Raw genomic sequence first — 18,801 nt, 5'->3', positions numbered from 1 at the left:
AAGGTTTATAGGCCTATTTGAGGTGTTAAGACGAGTTGGGGAGGTTGTTTATGAGCTTCCATTACCTCCCAGCCTATCGGGAGTTCATCCGGTTTTTCATGTATCTGTGCTCCGGAAGTATCATGCCGACCTATCACATGTGTTAGACTTCAACACAGTTCATCTAGATAATAGCTTGGATTATGAAGAGGAGTCAGTTGCCATTGTTGATAAACAAGTTCGCCAGTTGAAGTCCAAGAGGATTTCTGCGGTTAAAGTCCAGTGGAGGGACCAACCAGTCGAGGAAGCGACTTGCGAGACTAAGGAAAACATGCGGAGCAAATATCCACATTTATTCAGCACTTCAGGTATAATTCTAAACCTATTCGAGGACGAACGTTTGTTTTAGAGGTGGAAAATGTGATGACCCAAAATGTCATCTTTAAATTTAATAATTAATTCTGTATGTTAAGATCTCGAAAAGCACTATTTATCATTCCTCGACTTGCGTGCACAATCCGTAAAATTTTTTGAAAAGTTTTTATCTGAAAAATGGATTAAAATATGAATTAGAGCTTTAAAACTCAACTCAGTTGTCTTTGATCAACATTTTTAGCAAACAGACTTGGATCAGTGTTTTGACAGTTCCAGTAGGTCCATATCGTGATTTGGAACTTGGACGTATGTCCGGAACCAAATTCCGAGGTCCCTAGCCCGAGATATGAAATTTTGATGAAAACTTAAAAGTTTAAGTTCAAATAGTGACCGGATGTCGAATTATGTACAAACGACCCCGGAATAGAATTTTGATGATTCCAACAGCTCTGTATGGTAATTTTGGACTTAGGAGCGCGATCGTAATTTTATTTGGAAGTGTGTAGTGAAATTTGGCTTGAAATGACTAAAACAAGAATTTAAGTTTGGAAGTTTGACCGGAGAGTTGACTTTTTAATATCGGGGTTGGAATGCAGTTCCAAAAATTTTCATAGCTCCGTTATGTCATTTATGACTTGTGTGCAAAATTTGAGGTCAATCGGACTTGATTTGATAGGTTTTGACATCGAATGTAGAAGTTGGAAATTTTAAGTTTCATTAAGCTTGAATTGGAGCATAATTCGTGGTTTTAGCGCCGTTTTATGTGATTTGAGGTTTCAAATAAGTTTGTATGATGTTTTAGGACTTGTTGGTATATTTGATTGAGGCTCCAAGGGCCTCGGGTAAGTTTCGGATGGTTAACGGATCAAAAGTTGGACTTAAACAGCTGCTGCAATTTGTTTCCTTTCTGCTGGAAATTCTAGGCCAAGTTCGAGCCCAAGATCGAGGCCCATGATCGAGATCACGATCAAGGCCGGGGATCGGGGCCATGATCGAAGCCACGATTGAGGCCGAGGATCGAGACCATGATTGAACCACGATCGAGGCCGAGGATCGAGGGCTGCATGGGCAGAATTATAAAAGAGGGCATTCGTCCCATTCGCTATTTTTAATAAATTGGAGCTTGAGCAGTTGCGATTTTTGATAGAGTTTCAAGGAAAAGATATTGGGGTAAGTGATTCTAACTCGGATTTGGTCAGTATACACGAATATATCATTGTTTTCACCATTTATTTAGTGTTTTGAGATTGAAATTTGAAAATTTTTTAGAAATCTCATAGAAACGAATTTTTGAGATTTAGGTATCGATTCGGAGTCAGATTTGAGTAAAATTGGTATGGTTGGACTCGTAATTGAATGGGTTGTAGGATTTCGTAACTTTCGCCAGAATCCGAGATGTGATCCCCACAGACGAAATTTTAATTAATTTCAGGATTTTTAATGAAAATGTAGTATTTTCTTATTGAATTGATTCTTATAAATTTTAGTGATTGTATCGAATTATTTTTGGTTAGATTCGAGTCAATCAAAGTTGGATAATCGAGGAAAGGGCCTTCTAGTGGATTAAACTGGAGCAAATTGAGGTAAGTATCTTGTCTAATCTTGTAAGGGAAAAATTACCCCATAGGGATTAAATTAAATAATTGTTGCTAATTGCGGGGGCTACGTACGCACGAGGTGACGAGAGTCCGTGCGTAGCTACTATAAATGCTAAAGTCCGGGTAGTTTAGGACTCAAAGCATGAATTACTTGTGTAAATTGTATTCTTTGTTTAATTAATATTAATTGATATATATGAATATATTGTGAATTGTTAGATAAAGATATTAAAGGATGGAAATCTCATATGCTTGATTTTTATTTTAATTAATTAATTGTTAAAAGAAATTATTCTTCCTCCCGAATTTATCTTATAATAAATATACTCTCCTTCGAGAGGTACATAAGAAAAATGTCCTCCTTTCTTGTGGAGCGGGCCGAACACCTCGGCAGGATATATGCATCTATGTATCGTGTCGCACGTTCCTCGGCAGTATACATGACACTCTGGATCGGGTCGTACGTCCTCGGCAGAAATCGTGCTTAGTGATAATAATTATACGATACCTTAATAGCTTATTTCAGCTTGCGAAGTCAATTGATAAATTTGAGAATCCTTGGAATCTAATGAATTATTATGCCTACTTGTTAAGGAATTAATTGTTATTCCTGTAAATGAGATTTAATTGATAAATTAGAAATTATTTGAATTGAAGGAATTTAATTAATATATTGAGAATTGTTGCATTTGAAGGAATTTGATTATTTTCGCTGATTAGATAAGTTATTATAAATTTTGTAAATCATGCTGATTTAAATATCCTATTGAGCCATAGTAAGTGTCAAAGTCGGCCATCTCGTTTCCACCACTTCGATATTAGGATTGATACTTACTGGGTACACGTTGTTTACGTACTCATACTACACTTGCTGCACTTTTTGTGCAGGACCTGAGGCAAGTACTAGTGAGGGACCTATCATTTTACACCCACGGTATCCAGGGACATAGTGGTGAGCTGCCTTTCATTCTGTATTTCATTCTCTCCTTGTATTTTTCATTCTGTCTATTTTTATTTCAAACAATATATGAGGATTGTATAATCTACTAGATGCTCATACACTTGTGACACCAGGTCTTGGCATACACATTGGTATAATTTCGGGTTTTATTATTTTTTTTGGTTTTAAATTTTGTCAGTATATACTTAATTAATTAAGTTGGCTTGCCTAGCTGTATTGTTGGGTGTCATCATGACCTATATGTGAAATTGGGTCGTGACACTCAACCCGCTAGGTAAGCCAACTTTCAACTATCCAATTTCAATAACAATTATTAAAGCAATTTAAGTAAATAAAGGTCTTAATCTTATACATTTCCCCAAGAACTGGTAGTACAAATCATGAGCTTCTATGAATATAATTTACAAAATTGATATGAAATAATACATCATCTGTTTGAAATGTACATGACAGATTGTTATAAATCTAAGGCTACCATGAACAAGAGGCAGCTACAACCTTGATGTAGGTACATCTTCAAATATGGCAACCATCGAGCACAGCAACAACAATAGCCAACATCTGCACGCAATGTGTAGAAGTGTAGTATCAGTACAACCGACCTCATGTACTGAGTAAGTAACAAGCCTAGCCTTAGGTTGAAAGCAGTGACGAGCTTTTACCAAGGTCGGGTCCAAATCAATAGTCTACAACAGTCCATAACAACGTAAAAAAAATAATACAAGTAGTAATTCAGAGATAAAATGCTCGACTAAATCTTGATTTCTAAAAAAATGTTCTTCCTTTCAAATACATCAGTGGAAACCCCAGATCGATCACCGAAGTTGCCAAAAAATATGAATAAGTTTGAGAACAATAATTTTTCCAAAAATCCTTTATTAAAATAAGTAAGATGTTACGTTTCCTTTCCAGATAACCAGTGTAAAATAAATGCATCACTATGCCTAGCTGTCAACATGTGTGAGAAATCATGAATGATGTGATAATGTACAACATGGGAAAAATACATCTATATCCCTATATGTCACGTGTGCATGTCAATGCAATGCATCTCAGAGATGAAATCATGTACTCACACTCTCAGAGTACTCAATCTCACTGTTTCTCACTTTCCACTCATCATACTCAACCACTCGGTACTGAATATGGCCCGTACGGCCCAGGGAAATCCATCCCGGAACATATACAACACTGACTATAAGTCACCCAGTATTGAGAAAAAGGGCAATCAAACCCTGTGGAGAAATCCATCTCCAGGTATAAAGTACTTCGGACAAAACCATGTCCAGAGAAATCCATCCCTCAATAATATCATCCGCGCTCACTGGGGGTGTGTACAGACTCCAGAGGGGCTTCTTCAGCCCAAGCGCTATCATAAATCAGTATCAATATCAGAATCAATCAGGCCCTCGGCCTCACTCAATCATTAATCTCTCCAGTCTCTCTCTCATGGGCTCATAATGTATTGAAAACAACCCGTAAATGATGATATAATATATCAATAAATAACAACAGAGACTGAGATATGATATGCATATGAATGCGTATGACTAAGTACGTAATACAATGAAAACAGTTAACTTAATAGCAGAAATGACCACGGTGGGTCCTAACAGGATAGACATGTAGTCTAAACATAGTTTATAGAATGAATCACATTATGATAACTCTAGTACGTAGAGATTTCATGATTTCAGACCAGTTCAAATAACTACACAGTTCACACGGTGCACGCCCACACGCCCGTCACATAGCATGTGCGTCACCTAAACACCAAATACATAACACGTATAATTAGGGTTCATACCCTCAGCTCCAAGATTAGATGAGTTACTTACCTCGAACAAGCTGAATCCAAATGTCGAGCAAGCCAAACAGTGCTCCAAAAATTCAATTTTATGCCTATCAACTTTCGAACGGCTCGAATCTAGTCACAATAAATTTGTTTCAGTCCACACAATTTATAGGAATTAATTCCATATCAAAATATTAATATTTTCCAAAAAATCTGAAATTATGCCAGAAAAATACCCGTGGGCACCACATCTCGGAATCCGACGAAACTCACAAAATCTGACAACCCATCCAATTACAAGTTCAACCATACTAATTTCACTCAATTCCGACTCCAAATCGATGTTCAAAACTCAAAAATTCGTATTATAAACTTTAGGCCAACACCCCCAATTTTCTCTTTAAATTCATCAACCAATCGCTAAAAATGAAGATAGATTCATGGAATATTATTACAAGGGAGTCAAGAATACTTACCCCAAGTTGTGTGGAAACATTCTTCTCCAAAATCACACAAACCGAGCTCCAAAATCGAAAAATGGGTAAACATCACGAAACCCCAAATTTAAGCTTTTGCCCCAACGATTTCCGCATATGCGGACAAGGGGTCGCATCTGCAACCCTCGCTTCTGCCGAGAAAAATGCGCGCCTATAGAAACAGCCGGGCTTCAAAAATCTCGCATCTGCGGCGCCCTTCTCGCATCTGCGGGCTCGCAGATGCGCATTCCCCTTCGCAGATGCGGCCTCGCAGATGCGAGCAATTTCTTCGCACCTGCGAGCACTGCCTAGTTCCACTCTTGGCCGCTTCTGCGACTGGTTGCGCGCATATGCGGCTTCGCACCTGCGATCAAAAGCTTGGCAGGTGAGATCATACCAGTAGGCAACAGTTCCAACATTTCCTTAGTCCGAATTTGATCCGTTAACCATTGAAACTCGCATGAACCCATCGGGACCCCGTCCGAATATACCAACAAGTTCCATAACCTAACACGGACCTACTCGAGGCCTCAAATCATATCAACCAACATCAAAACGACAAATCGCACTTCAAATCAAAATCTATAAACTTTAAACTTTCAAATTTTATATCTTGTGCCGAAACACATCAAATCAATCCGTAATGACTTCAAATTTTACACACAGGTCACATTTCACATTACGACCTATTCCAATTTCCAGAATCGGATTACGACACCGATATCAAAAAGTCAACCCCCGGTCAAACTTTCAAAAATTCAACTTTCATCATTTCAAGCCTAATTCTACTACGGACCTCAAAATAATTTTTCGGACACGATTCTAAGTCCAAAATCACCATACTGAGCTATTGGAATCATCAAAACTCCATTCTGGGATTGTTTACACATAAGTCGACATCCGGTCACTATTTTAACTTAAGCTTTAAATCTTGGAACTAAGTGTTCCAATTCATTTCAAAACCTTACCGGACCAGAACCAATCACCCCGGCAATTTACACAACAACTGTAAAGTAAAATTTGAGCAGTAAATGGGGAAATGGGGTTGTAATACTCAAAATGACCGGCCGGGTCATTACATTCTCCCCTACTTAAACATACGTTCGTCCTCGAACGTGCCAAGAGTTGTTTTCAAGATATCAAATCACTATTCCATATTACCACGCACGTACCCGGGGGTGATCCCACCTCACCCTATTCCATATAGGCCTGACAACATAATTCAACTGAAAGTCCTTAATTTAACCTTAGCCCAAAAACCTTAGAATATAATTTCCCAACCTTCAGAATTTCTTACAAGACCCGAATCTCATAGTTACATATTGTATAAATCTAAACAAGCTGCATCTAGCTATAACTATAACCACAGATATAATCACCTAACATATTACACAACTTGCAAGCCCGTAGCACCATTCCTGATCACAGTGACTACTCCGAAACCAACCAAATACTAGTATTAAACCGATATCGAACCAAACCTCATCCCAAAACATTTGTACAATGTTGATAATAAAAAAACACGCAGAATCTCGTAACCCCTTATCAGATCCAAAAGTCATGGAGCTCTCTAGCCCCAACCAGAACCATAGTCACTTCTAAGCCGACTTTCAATATTATCCTCCCAAATATACCGTTTCAAACCTGATAGTACCTATTCTAGGTCCAATGACCATATATTATTAAACACAACTATCCCATAAACATGCCACACCAATATAACTTAGATCCACAAACTGTGCCATCAGTGCGCCAATACACAATAATTCAAATGTACTCAGTCATGGAAAATGACTCAAATGAGAGAACTGGCCCGCAAGATTAAAAAGTACCGCCACAACGAAATGCTGAAAATACATCATACACCGTAGAACCATCACACGATTCTAACACAAGGTTCATACCTTAACATAACTTCGGTGCAACGCGTGACCCCATCCAAACGCTGGTTCATATTATATACCTCGAGCCACCCTGCTCAAAATCAATAACCACGGAGAGGCAAATGACACAATGCCACACAAAACCTGAAAGAATATAGCTAATATGCAATCAATAATGCAATACCCAAATACTCATCTCGCTTAAATTCCACCATAAGACCCCCAATAGAACCACACCATGGGTGCATAACCAATGAATCACAACTCCTCGTATCATAAAAGAGTAACTCACAGATCATTTCAGAACATGAAAAATCTCAACATCAACCGAATGGCACATCCCTCAACAATAGCAGTATGGAGAAAACCAATCTGACTCGATGTAGAATACACATCCTAATTGTGCCTACCAATGGACCCCCAAATCAGCTCTGGTTACCCACAAATAGATAAATAACCCTTCAAAAATCCACAATAACCGAAATCATAATACATACTATCATATGGCTGGCTTCGGCCACTACTTCACAATCCACAGCCATGAAACAATATGCTCCTGAAAACTCCCAGTCTTCAAATCCTTAGAACACACGAATCACCATTTCTGATCCAATCTCCACCGCCCGAATGACTATCACATCCTTAATGCACGATCATCCCACTTGGAATATTTCCATAATTCTTCCGTGTCGCATAGCAATAATTTGAATATCAGCAGTCTATCAACCAGGTGTGTACAGCAATACCAATGACATCGAAACACAAGAAAGTGCTTTTTGAAATGCGCACCCTTCTCAGGGATTACCGAGCAGATATAACATTCGTCTAAATATCTGAAGTTGACCATGTTGTCCAAAATTCGGGATCTTCCCTTCAAGACTGAATTTCCACCTCGTATATGTAGATTTTAATCCCGCACAACACACGGCATCTATCATGCCATCATGTGACAAGCACAAGAATCTCATTATCAACTTTGAGTCACTCGAGCCCCTCGGGACCCCGTCCGAAATACCAACAAGTCCTAATACCTTATACAAACTTATCCAAAGGCTCGAAATGCCACAAATAACATAAGAATCATGAATCGATGCTAAAAATCTTTCTTTCAACTTTCAAACTTCCAAACTTCGACGAACGCGACCGAATCATATCAAAATATTTTGGAATGACGTCAAACTTTACGCACAAGTCACAAATCACGATACGAACCTATTCCCAGAATTGGAACCCCAAACGGACATCGATATCACCAAAGTTCACCTCAAACCAAACTTAGAAAATTTTAAAACATTCAAAATGCCAACTTTCCACAATAAGCGTCGAAATGCTCCCAGGAATGCATCATTATGACTAGCTGTCAACATGTGTGAGAAATCATGAATGATGTGATAACGTACAACATGGGAAAAATACATTTATATCCCTGTATGTCACGTGTGCATGTCAATGCAATGCATCTCAGAGATGAACTCATGTACTCACACTCTCAGAGTACTCAATCTCACTGTTTCTCACTTTCCACTCATCATACTCAACCACTCGGTACTGAATATGGCCCGTACGGCCCAGGAAAATCCATCCCGAAACATATACAACACTGACTATAAGTCACCCAGTACTGAGAAAAAGGGCAATCAAACCCTGTGGAGAAATCCATCTCCAGGTATAAAGTACTTCGGACAAATCCATGTCCAGGGAAATCCATCCCTCAATAATATCATCCGCGCTCACTGGGGGTGTGTACAGACTCCGGAGGGGCTTCTTCAGCCCAAGCACTATCATAAATCAGTATCAACATCAGAATCAATCAGGCCCTCGGCCTCACTCAGTCATCAATATCTCCAGTCTCTCTCTCATGGGCTCACAATGTCATGAAAACAACACGTAAATGATGATATAATGTATCAATAAATAACAACAGACACTGAGATATGATATGCATATGAATGTGTATGACTGAGTACGTAATGCAATGAAAATAGACAACTTAATAGCATAAATGACCTCGGTGGGTCCCAACAGGATAGACCTGTAGTCTAAACATAGTTTATAGCATGAATCACATTTTGATAACTCTAGTACGTAGAGATTTCATGATTTCAGACAAGTTCAAATAACTACATAGTTCACACGGTGCACGCCCATATGTCCGTCACCTAGCATGTGCGTCACCTCAACACCAAATACATAACACGTATAATCAGGGTTCATACCCTCAGCTCCAAGATTAGAAGAGTTACTTACCTCGAACAGGCCGAATCCAAATGTCGAGCAAGCCAAACAATACTCCAGAAATTCCATTCTGTGCCTATCAACTTTCGAACGGCTCGAATCTAGTCACAATAAATTTGATTCAGTCCACACAATTTATAGGAATTAATTCCATATCAAAATACTAATATCTTCCACAAAATTCGAAATTACACCCCAAAAATCATCCCGTGGAGACCACGTCTCGAAATCCGATGAAACTCATAAAATCCGACAACCCATTCAATTACAAGTTCAACCATACTAATTTCATTCAATTCTGACTCCAAATCGATGTTCAAAACTCAAATATTCGTATTATGAACTTTAGGCCAACACCCCCAATTTTCTCTTTAAATTCATCAACCAATTGCTAAAAATGAAGATAGATTCATGGAATATTATCACAAGGGAGTCAAGAACACTTACCCCAAGTTGTGTGGAATAAGTCTTCTTCAAAATCGCCCAAACCGAGCTCCAAAATCGGAAAAATGGGTAAACATCACGAAACCCCGAATTTAAGCTTTTGCCCCAGCGATTTTTGCATCTGCGGCGCCTTTCTCGCATCTACGGGCTCGCAGATGCGCATTCCCCTTCGCACATGCGGCCTCGCAGATGCGAGCAATTTCTTTGCACCTGCGAGCATTGCCCAGTTCCACTCTTGGCCGCTTCTGCGACTTGTTGCGCGCTTATGCGGCTTCGCACCTGCGATCAAAAGCTTGGTAGGTGAGATCACACTAGTAGGCAGCAGTTCCAACATTTCCTTAGTCCGAAATTGATCCGTTAACCATCCGAAACTCGCATGAACCCATTGGGACCCCGTCCAAATATACCAACAAGTTTCATAACCTAACACGGACCTACTCAAGGCCTCAAATCATATCAACATCAAAATGACGAATCGCGCCTCAAATCAAAATCTATGAACTTTGAACTTTCAAATTCTATATCCTGTGCCGAAATATACCAAATCAATCCGGAATGACTTCAAATTTTACACACAAGTCACATTTCACATTACGGACCTATTCCAATTTCCAGAATCGGATTCCGACCCCGATATGAAAAAGTCACCCCCGGTCAAACTTTCAAAAATTTAACTTTTGTCATTTCAAGCCTAATTCCACTATGGACCTTCAAATAATTTTCCGGACACGCTCCTAAGTCTAAAATCACCATACGGATCTATTGGAATCATCAAAACTACATTCCGGGGTCGTTTATATATAAGTCGACATACCACCCGGATCTGGAGTCACAATTCACGAGCATTCTAGAATTTGCTATAAGTAATAGTCAGAAAGAAATATAACTGTCTGAATGAAAGAAACAGTAGAACAGAAAAGATAGACGGGGACTTCAAGGTCTGTGAACACCGACAGATCTACCTTGAGTCTCCGGACTGCGGACCAATAGTAAAATCTCGATCAACCCGAGTCGGTATCAAAATTTGTAAAAAAAGTGCAGAGTGCAGTATCAGTACAACCGACCCCATGTACTGGTAAGTGTCGAGCGTAACCTCAACGAAGTAGTGACGAGGCTAAGGTAAGGCACCTACAAATCAACCTGTACAATTTAACAGTGTATATGCAAATAACAGAAATGAAGAACTAAACAGGAAATATCGGGAGGGGAATTTAACTTAAGTTTTAAACTTTAGAACTAAGTGTTCCAATTCATTCCAAAACCTCACCGGACCCGAACCAATCACCCCGAATATTCACACAATAACTGTAAAGTATAATTTGAGCAGTAAATGGGGAAACAGGATTGTAATACTCAAAACGACCGGCCGAGTCATTACAGCAGTGATAGAGATGGTGGCAGCAATTATACTTCGATAATCGAAACCCTAGACCCAACCAACAGTAATATTTCATCAACCCCTAACCCACCTAATCGAATCCTAGAGATAGAGACAGAAACTTACCGGCGATGATATAGGGAGATGGAGATGCTTGGTGCCGATTTCAAGCGTATATTGTTTTAGCAAATTTTGTGGAAAAGTTGAGCGGCTTTACAAGGTTTAAGCGGAAGAGGATTTAGAGGGAAAATAAAACTGGAGGGAATACCAAAAAGAAAATAATATTTTTACCGTCTATTATCTTATATGGCCAATAAAAATATACTCCCTCCGTTCCAATTTATGTGAACATGTTTGACTAGGCACGGAGTTTAAGAAAAAATGAAGACTTTTGGAATTTGTGGTCCTAAACAATTCAAAAAGGGGCCCAGAGTATTTATGTGGTTATAAAAGCTTCTCATTAAGGGTAGAATTGTAAGTTTAAGTAAAATTATTTCCAAATTTAGAAAGGGGTCATTCTTTTTTGAGCTAACCAAAAAAGAAATAGGTTCACATAAACTGGAACGGAGGGAGTACTAATTACCGGTAAATATTTATTGGCCGGTAATATTTTGCGTTCCCTGAATAAATTAGCGGCAATTACTTTATTGCTGATAAATAATTGTCGCTAAAGCCTCTTTTTGTTGTATTCTATGTGGAGTTAAACTTCACGTTCTAGGGTTATGGTTCTTTTATGACTGTTGTTATTTGAATATTGATTTTGATTTCTTAGTTTATCGCATTGGTTCATTTATTCAATCTTGTGCTTAATTATTTGATTGCTTGATCACCAATTGAAAACTATCTACGAATCTAGAATTGAACTCGAAAGTGGGAATTCTAGATTGCACATAGGATTGAGTAGAGCAAGTTCTTGAACCTGGGCATCGGGGAACGGATTCGCGGTTAGGATAGACATATACCTAATTGCGTTGCTTGGTTGATGTACAGGAATTATAAATGCGTTCTTGCTAGTTCTAACTCCATAGACATATAGGTGTTAGGTTAGCTTGAATAGGCGAGTAAGAACTCGACAGATTCTTATGAGCAATATTAACCCTGTCAACCAATGAACTAGATGAATTAGTCAGTCAATTCAATTGAAGAATACAATAGGAATGTTAGATAACCCATAACCCTGGATCATGTTTTCATTACATTGATAACATAAAAATCTAATCTTCCTATGTTCAAAGTTCATTATTTATTTTTATTTATTTTAATTAGTTTAGAATCAAATACTTCTAATTTTAATTCTTGTTTAGATAGTTATGATAGTTTAATTTAGTTAATAGTTAATCAGAAGTCCTCGTGGGTTCAACATCTGATTTTTAATCACTTTATTACTTGACGACCGTGTATACTTGCGTGGTCGCAATAAATTTTCATAAAACACTTTAGATCCTAGTAACTATTGTTTGTCTAATTACCATTCGTAGCTACTGCTAAATTGTTACCAACTTGTATCATTTGTATTCATATGCACAACGAATACAACTTGTATCAACTATATTAGTTCGCGCAACAAACACAACTTGTATCAACTGTATACGTTTGCGCAACTGTATTCATTCGCGCAACGAATACAACAAGTAGCAACTATAACCAAGGCAAATACAAAGGTGTATACAAATAATACAACTTGTATATACCGGTGTGTATCGAGTGTATTCGTTGCGCATACAACCAAGGCGAAATAAAGAAATACAACTCAAGACTTCCACTAACTAAGTGAGCACTTTAACCAAGTGAGCTGTGAGAGCTTGTTGCTCTTTTGTTTCAGTTCAAAATGATTAATCTATTATATCATGGATTTGCTATAAGATTCAAATATAGTTACGAATAATAAAAATTTGCTAAAAGTATAACCACGAATAATAAATACAATATATATGTTTGATGTGTCGCATAATTTTTCCTTTTTCTTTTAGGTCATAGCTTGGAATCCATAACTCCTAATTTGCTGGAATAATAGATGTAATTGTTTTTTCCTTTTCCTCTCACAATTTTTGGCTTCACTAATTAAAAGCCCCAATAAATAAAGAAAACATTTTGATCAGGATTCTTATCCCTTGGAATCCAGAGGTCCTTTAGGCTTTTGTGGTGATAAAGGACATCCTTTTTCATCTATTCATATGATTCATAGAATAGCATATGTGGTTATAAAGATGTAAAATAGGCATCCTTTTCCACGTTTAACTTAAAAACATTCGTAGAAAAAGCAAGTATATCTTCAGCTATTCCAAGCTACTTTTGGGCTAAGCAAACCCAACAGGTTAGCCTAACCATCATTTTCTATGAATCTTGCATTTTGGGCTGATTTAATGTATAGATTTTGACTTTATAAAAAAGTGCAAATATACCCTTTAAGAAAATTATTCCTTTCGAAGAATGTTAGATTCATATCTATGTTTGCTCATGTAATTTTCAGTTTGCTTATAAAATATTAGACTGTGGCCTAACGTTTTTCCACAAGATTTTCAGTTTGTTCAAAAAGAATATTTAGATCGCAGTGTAAAAAGTTCATCAATTGCAAAAGAAATAAAAAGAGAATTATTTACTAAACAAACTGATACAAAAAGAGACACCCGACGAAAATAAGAGTGTAAATTGCTCATTCATCATCTTTCAGACCCCAAACGTGCAATAGGTTAAAAGAGGCCTAGATCTAGATGTCGTATTTTTAAACATAGTTTAAAATCATAATTACTTTTGTCTAAGATATAATTAAATAATAAAAAGTACGCTCTCTCACAAACTTATGCTTTAAGAGAAGATGATCACACACTCTTCTCAGAGCTCATGCCCAGCACCTTCCGTTTTATTGTAGAAGATCTTAGACTATTTACATTTGTTACAAATCATCAAATTTTAATTTTGGCAGATACAAATTATAAAAGTAATAATATATATCACCTAATCATGGTTAATCAAATAAATATCCGAATGAGAGACACATATTTTTCATTCATTAGTATAGTGTAAATATCACTTGACACCACGGTGAGGTTTTTATCGAATGAGTGACATTTCAGTTAGGAGATCTTTACACAAAAAGTTGTCCGGATTCACTGTTTACTTTTCTGAGCTGGAATACACATATTATACACACACACACACATATATATATATATATATATATATATATATATATATATATATATATATATATATATCTAAATTAATGATTACAATAATCCATTCATGGTTAAAAGTTCTGTTTATTTTCTTTTAACTTGTAGCTGTCAAACAAAGCTATACAAACTTATCCAATTGATCAGAATATGGTTTTTCCTTTAGAAAAGCTTCAAAAAGTTTAGATTCTTGATATTGTAAAGAAAGACATAGCATATATAAATAGCAATAGCTACCTCCTCCTACACTCATATAATAAAAAAATTGAGCTAAATTTGTAAACATTTCCACACCATCAAAATGTCAAGACTAGATCCTTTAATAGTATCTGGGGTAATAGGAGATGTTTTGGATTCATTTACAAGGTCTATAGACTTTAGTGTGGTTTATAATAATAGGGTACAAGTCTACAATGGTTGTGGTTTGAGGCCTTCACAAATTGTCAACCAACCTAGGGTTGACATTGGAGGAGATGATCTTCGCACTTTTTACACTATGGTAAATTTCTTTTCTTTCTTCTTCATGTTTGTCCCACCTGTCTTTTCAGAGTCTTGAAAAGTTATCTCCGTGTAATCTACATGGATCATGAGTTTGAGCCGTAAAATTAGCCAATGCTCCTTATGCCAGGGTAGACACCTCCTTGGGGTACGACCAGAGACGAAACCAGGATTTGAAGTTTATGGTTCAAGATTCTAAACCGTTTAAATTAATGGATTCTAAATTAATAATTTATACATATTCGATTGATCTCTTGTGACAATTATAGGGTTTGAACAAAAAGTATTGGGGGCGGCCGAACCCGTAGCTCGTGCTCTAGCTCTGCACCTTGGTACGACCCTTCTCCGAAACCAGGGGCGGAGCCAGAGTACCGACTGCGAGTTCGGCCGAACTCAGTAACTTTGATTCAAATCGTGTATTCATCTTTAAAAGTTTATTGAATATGTACGAATTATTAATTTAAAACCCAGTAATTTAGAAGGATTGGACTCCTAAACTCATAAGCTTGAAATCTTGGCTACGCCTCTGCCCGAACCCTGCGTAAATGGGGGATACTTCGAATTGTACTTTTAATTTATATCTTCTTCCTTTTCACTAGCTACTCCATAAGCAAATATATAACTCCATTTGCCTTAATTTATGTGTCTTACTTTGCTTTTTAGTACGTCCCAAAAAGAATATCATATTTCTTATTTAGAAATAATTTAACTTTAAACTTTATATTTTACTTTTTATGAAATAATTTACAATCACACAAATATCTCTGTTTTGTTTTAGATCACAAATTTCAAATGTCTTTCTTTCTTTCGTGTATCAAGTCAAACATCACTTATATAAATTGAGACGAATATGGAGTATTATTTTGAAAAATAGTATAACAGGTATATATCTAGGTTCCCCATTTTAAGTCGAAGAATTTTTGCACTCTTAGTTCATGTAATATATATATATATATATATATATATATATATATATATATATATATATATATATATATGTAACCATTTATACTGCATAAAAGGTGAGATTAATAACTTGAAAAATAAAGAATATCACATGTTACAAATTAAAATACACTAATAATAGTAATTTTATTTACATAATTGATCAATATATAAAAGTTAAATTATTTTCTTAATTTGGCATTGGTTTCAAGATATTTGAAATACTCTATGCGTTTTTGGAAGGTTATGGTGGATCCAGATGCTCCAACCCCAAGCAACCCAAACCTGAGGGAGTATCTGCACTGGTAAGCCTAGCTTATAGCTATGATCCATCTTTTATTTATTTTTTCTCTTCTTTTTCATGCACGTATGTCAAAAGAAAAAAACATTCTTAGCTTTGGCATGAAATCACACTTTAAATTAGAAATTCCGTTAAAAGTGTTCAAGATTTAATATATACTCCCTCCGTTTCAATTTAGGTAAACATATTTCCTTTTTAGTGTGTACCAAAAAGAATGACTCATTTCCATATTTGAAAACAATTTACCTTTATGCAAAGATTTTTAGCCACACAAAATATATGTATCTCATTTTACACAATAAGTTCAAAAGTATTTCCTTTTTTTTTCTTAAACTCCGTATTCAATCAAATATGTTCACATAAATTAAAACGGAAGGAGTGTGTGTGTGTGTGTATATATATATATAGTTAATTTATTTACATAGTATTAATTTTTATATACACATTATAATTTTCCGATGATTGATGCTAAACTGATCATCCTTCGGTATATGTAGATGCGCACTGCTTATTTGACCTTCTAGCGGGATTTAGGGGTGTTTTGGTTCGATTTAATTTGATTTTGCTTAAAAAGAATAAACCAATTAAGTTAATTTTTTAATATTTAAACCAAATCAAATGAAAATTTAATACAATTTAACGGTTTCGATTTGTTGATTGTAGAACACACACATATATCCCAGAAAAATAAAAATTAAAAAATAAGTGTCTCTTTCTCCTTTTTATGCTAACTCCTTTAATTAATTTTGCTAGGCTGGTCACAGATATCCCAGCAACCACAGGAGCAAACTTTGGTAAGTCTTTCTTACATTAAAGTCACCTTAATGTATACGTTTTAGCGTCACAACATGTAAAATTCAATGTTTTTATTGTTATACAGTAGGTAAAATTCAGTTTCTTCAATATAATAGTGTTATTGACTTTACCGTTATAGTAGGTACAACTTATTAGTGATTTATTTGTTATACTCAATTACTTTAATGCAACATAAAATAATTTTATGACTATATAATTCCTATCCATACGTGAAATTAACCGATTTTTTTTTCTTGGACAAGAAAAAGATTATATTAATGTTTGTATCTAACCAAGAAATGGTGAGAGGCAGCAAAAACGATTAATCTTGCATATATGTACATACAAAAAAGGATCTTTAAACAAATAACCCGCGAATTTGCTGCATGCTTTTCTTAACCAGCATACATCTGTCAGCTATTTTTAATTTATGATGTATAATGCAGGCAATGAAATTATACGATACGAGAGTCCACGACCTTCACTGGGAATTCATCGCTATATTTTCGTGTTGTTTCAGCAATTGGATCGAGAGGTTGTGAATGCTCCTGATATAATTGATTCTCGTCAGAATTTTAACACAAGAGACTTTGCGAGATTTCATAATCTCAATTCGCCTGTTGCTGCTGTTTACTTCAATTGCAATAGAGAAGGTGGTACCGGTGGCCGTCACCTATAAATAAGTTTAACTTATATATACTGTCAGTGTACGAATTTTTTACACTATCGAGTCACATTTATGGTTCAAAATTATAAATCTCATATTTTAATAAAATTCTTTGGGTGATCTCATAGTGTAAAAATACCTTATACTGACGATATATATAAGTTAAACTCAGAAAAATATTATGTCTTAGTAATATGTTTCCTCAAAATTTTACTGAATTATTAACTTATACATGGATGTCAACGTGAGGAGTTTACATGTTACAAAGTTACATGTAAAAGAATTGATGCTCATATTTATTTTTAATTAAAGGGGTATCTTATTATAGAACTATACTTCAATTATTCAGTTTTATGTCCTCAATTTTATGTTTTTGGGATGTTTTTATTAAACTTTGGAGGAACTTTTGAGAGGCTAACGCTATGGGAGTTGGAGGCTTGAATAGAGTTATTTATTTTTCTCTATTTGTTGATTTCTACCCTTTTATTTGATTAAATAAGTTGTTATTTTCGTGCCATGAGAAACTTGATATGAATGTTATGATTCCTATCTTTTGTTAATGATTTGATTTTAGTTTTACGAGTTAGGTATATATGTAATCTTGCGCCTAAGTGTTTAAATTGTTTGATCACCAATTAAATTTTATATGTGAATTCTAAATCGAGCTAGAAAAATAGGTTAATATGAATAGGCGAATAAAAAAAAAAACCACGTAAACTCAAACAATTACGCTCTTCGAGAGCAAAGTGACAACCAGAAAAACCAAATTAAAATAAAAAAGAGAGCCCTCGACATGTAGATTGTGTTAGTCCAATTTGACCATTTAGCACAGGAATCTCAACTAACCACAAATAATTAAAAACACCAAATTTGCCGACTCCATCCTCGTGTACGATCACTTATCTCTTTATTTGTTAGCTTTATTTATATTTTCCCATATATAATTACATATATGGTATTCGAAATTAACTAACTGGACTTTTTAGATTCATGTCATTCAATTAAAGGGGAATCGCTCTTTATTAAGGGTATTTTCAAGACCCAATAATCTCGAAAATCAAGCGATTACTTCCACATAGACTTCAATGTTTAGATGGTCCTCTTAGACTAGCCATCGACCTGAGCATGGAAGGTTTAGGCTCGCTCTGCTACCCAAAGCCTTCTCTGTAGGCTTTGCCACAAGATTGAATTGAACCGTTGATTTCTGTCTCATACTATGGATGATGATATTCTATATAGATGCACTACCTCATCAATATATATTTGGGCTAGCTTGCCCATAAAGTAAGTCATACTGA

General features: G+C 36.0%; 1 protein-coding gene and 1 pseudogene across 1 annotated transcript; both read left to right on the top strand.

Annotated features, from left to right (window-relative positions):
- The window catches only part of LOC104109450 (organic cation/carnitine transporter 3-like), a 121,839-nt pseudogene that overhangs the window by 48,256 nt on the left and 54,782 nt on the right, over positions 1-18,801 (top strand).
- LOC104089367 (protein VERNALIZATION 3) lies at positions 14,574-18,056 on the top strand. The gene is made up of 4 exons (XM_009594235.4): positions 14,574-14,796; positions 15,984-16,045; positions 16,795-16,835; positions 17,283-18,056. The coding sequence occupies exons 1-4, from the start codon at positions 14,599-14,601 to the stop codon at positions 17,513-17,515; spliced, it is 534 nt and encodes a 177-aa protein (XP_009592530.1). The 5' UTR covers positions 14,574-14,598; the 3' UTR covers positions 17,516-18,056.

Source organism: Nicotiana tomentosiformis, chromosome 5 (genome assembly GCF_000390325.3).
Source record: "Nicotiana tomentosiformis chromosome 5, ASM39032v3, whole genome shotgun sequence".
In the NCBI taxonomy this organism is placed as follows: Eukaryota; Viridiplantae; Streptophyta; class Magnoliopsida; order Solanales; family Solanaceae; genus Nicotiana; species Nicotiana tomentosiformis.
Note: the sequence above shows the minus strand (reverse complement) of the source record. Positions and strands in the feature narration are given on the sequence as shown.

Bases quoted from the DNA above. Each gene is read 5' to 3' on its own strand.
- LOC104089367 (XM_009594235.4), top strand. From the start codon at position 14,599: ATGTCAAGACTAGATCCTTTAATAGTATCTGGGGTAATAGGAGATGTT. The intron at 14,797-15,983 runs GTAAATTTCTTT...CGTTTTTGGAAG, and splicing joins TTCGCACTTTTTACACTATG to GTTATGGTGGATCCAGATGC. The intron at 16,046-16,794 runs GTAAGCCTAGCT...TAATTTTGCTAG, and splicing joins CTGAGGGAGTATCTGCACTG to GCTGGTCACAGATATCCCAG.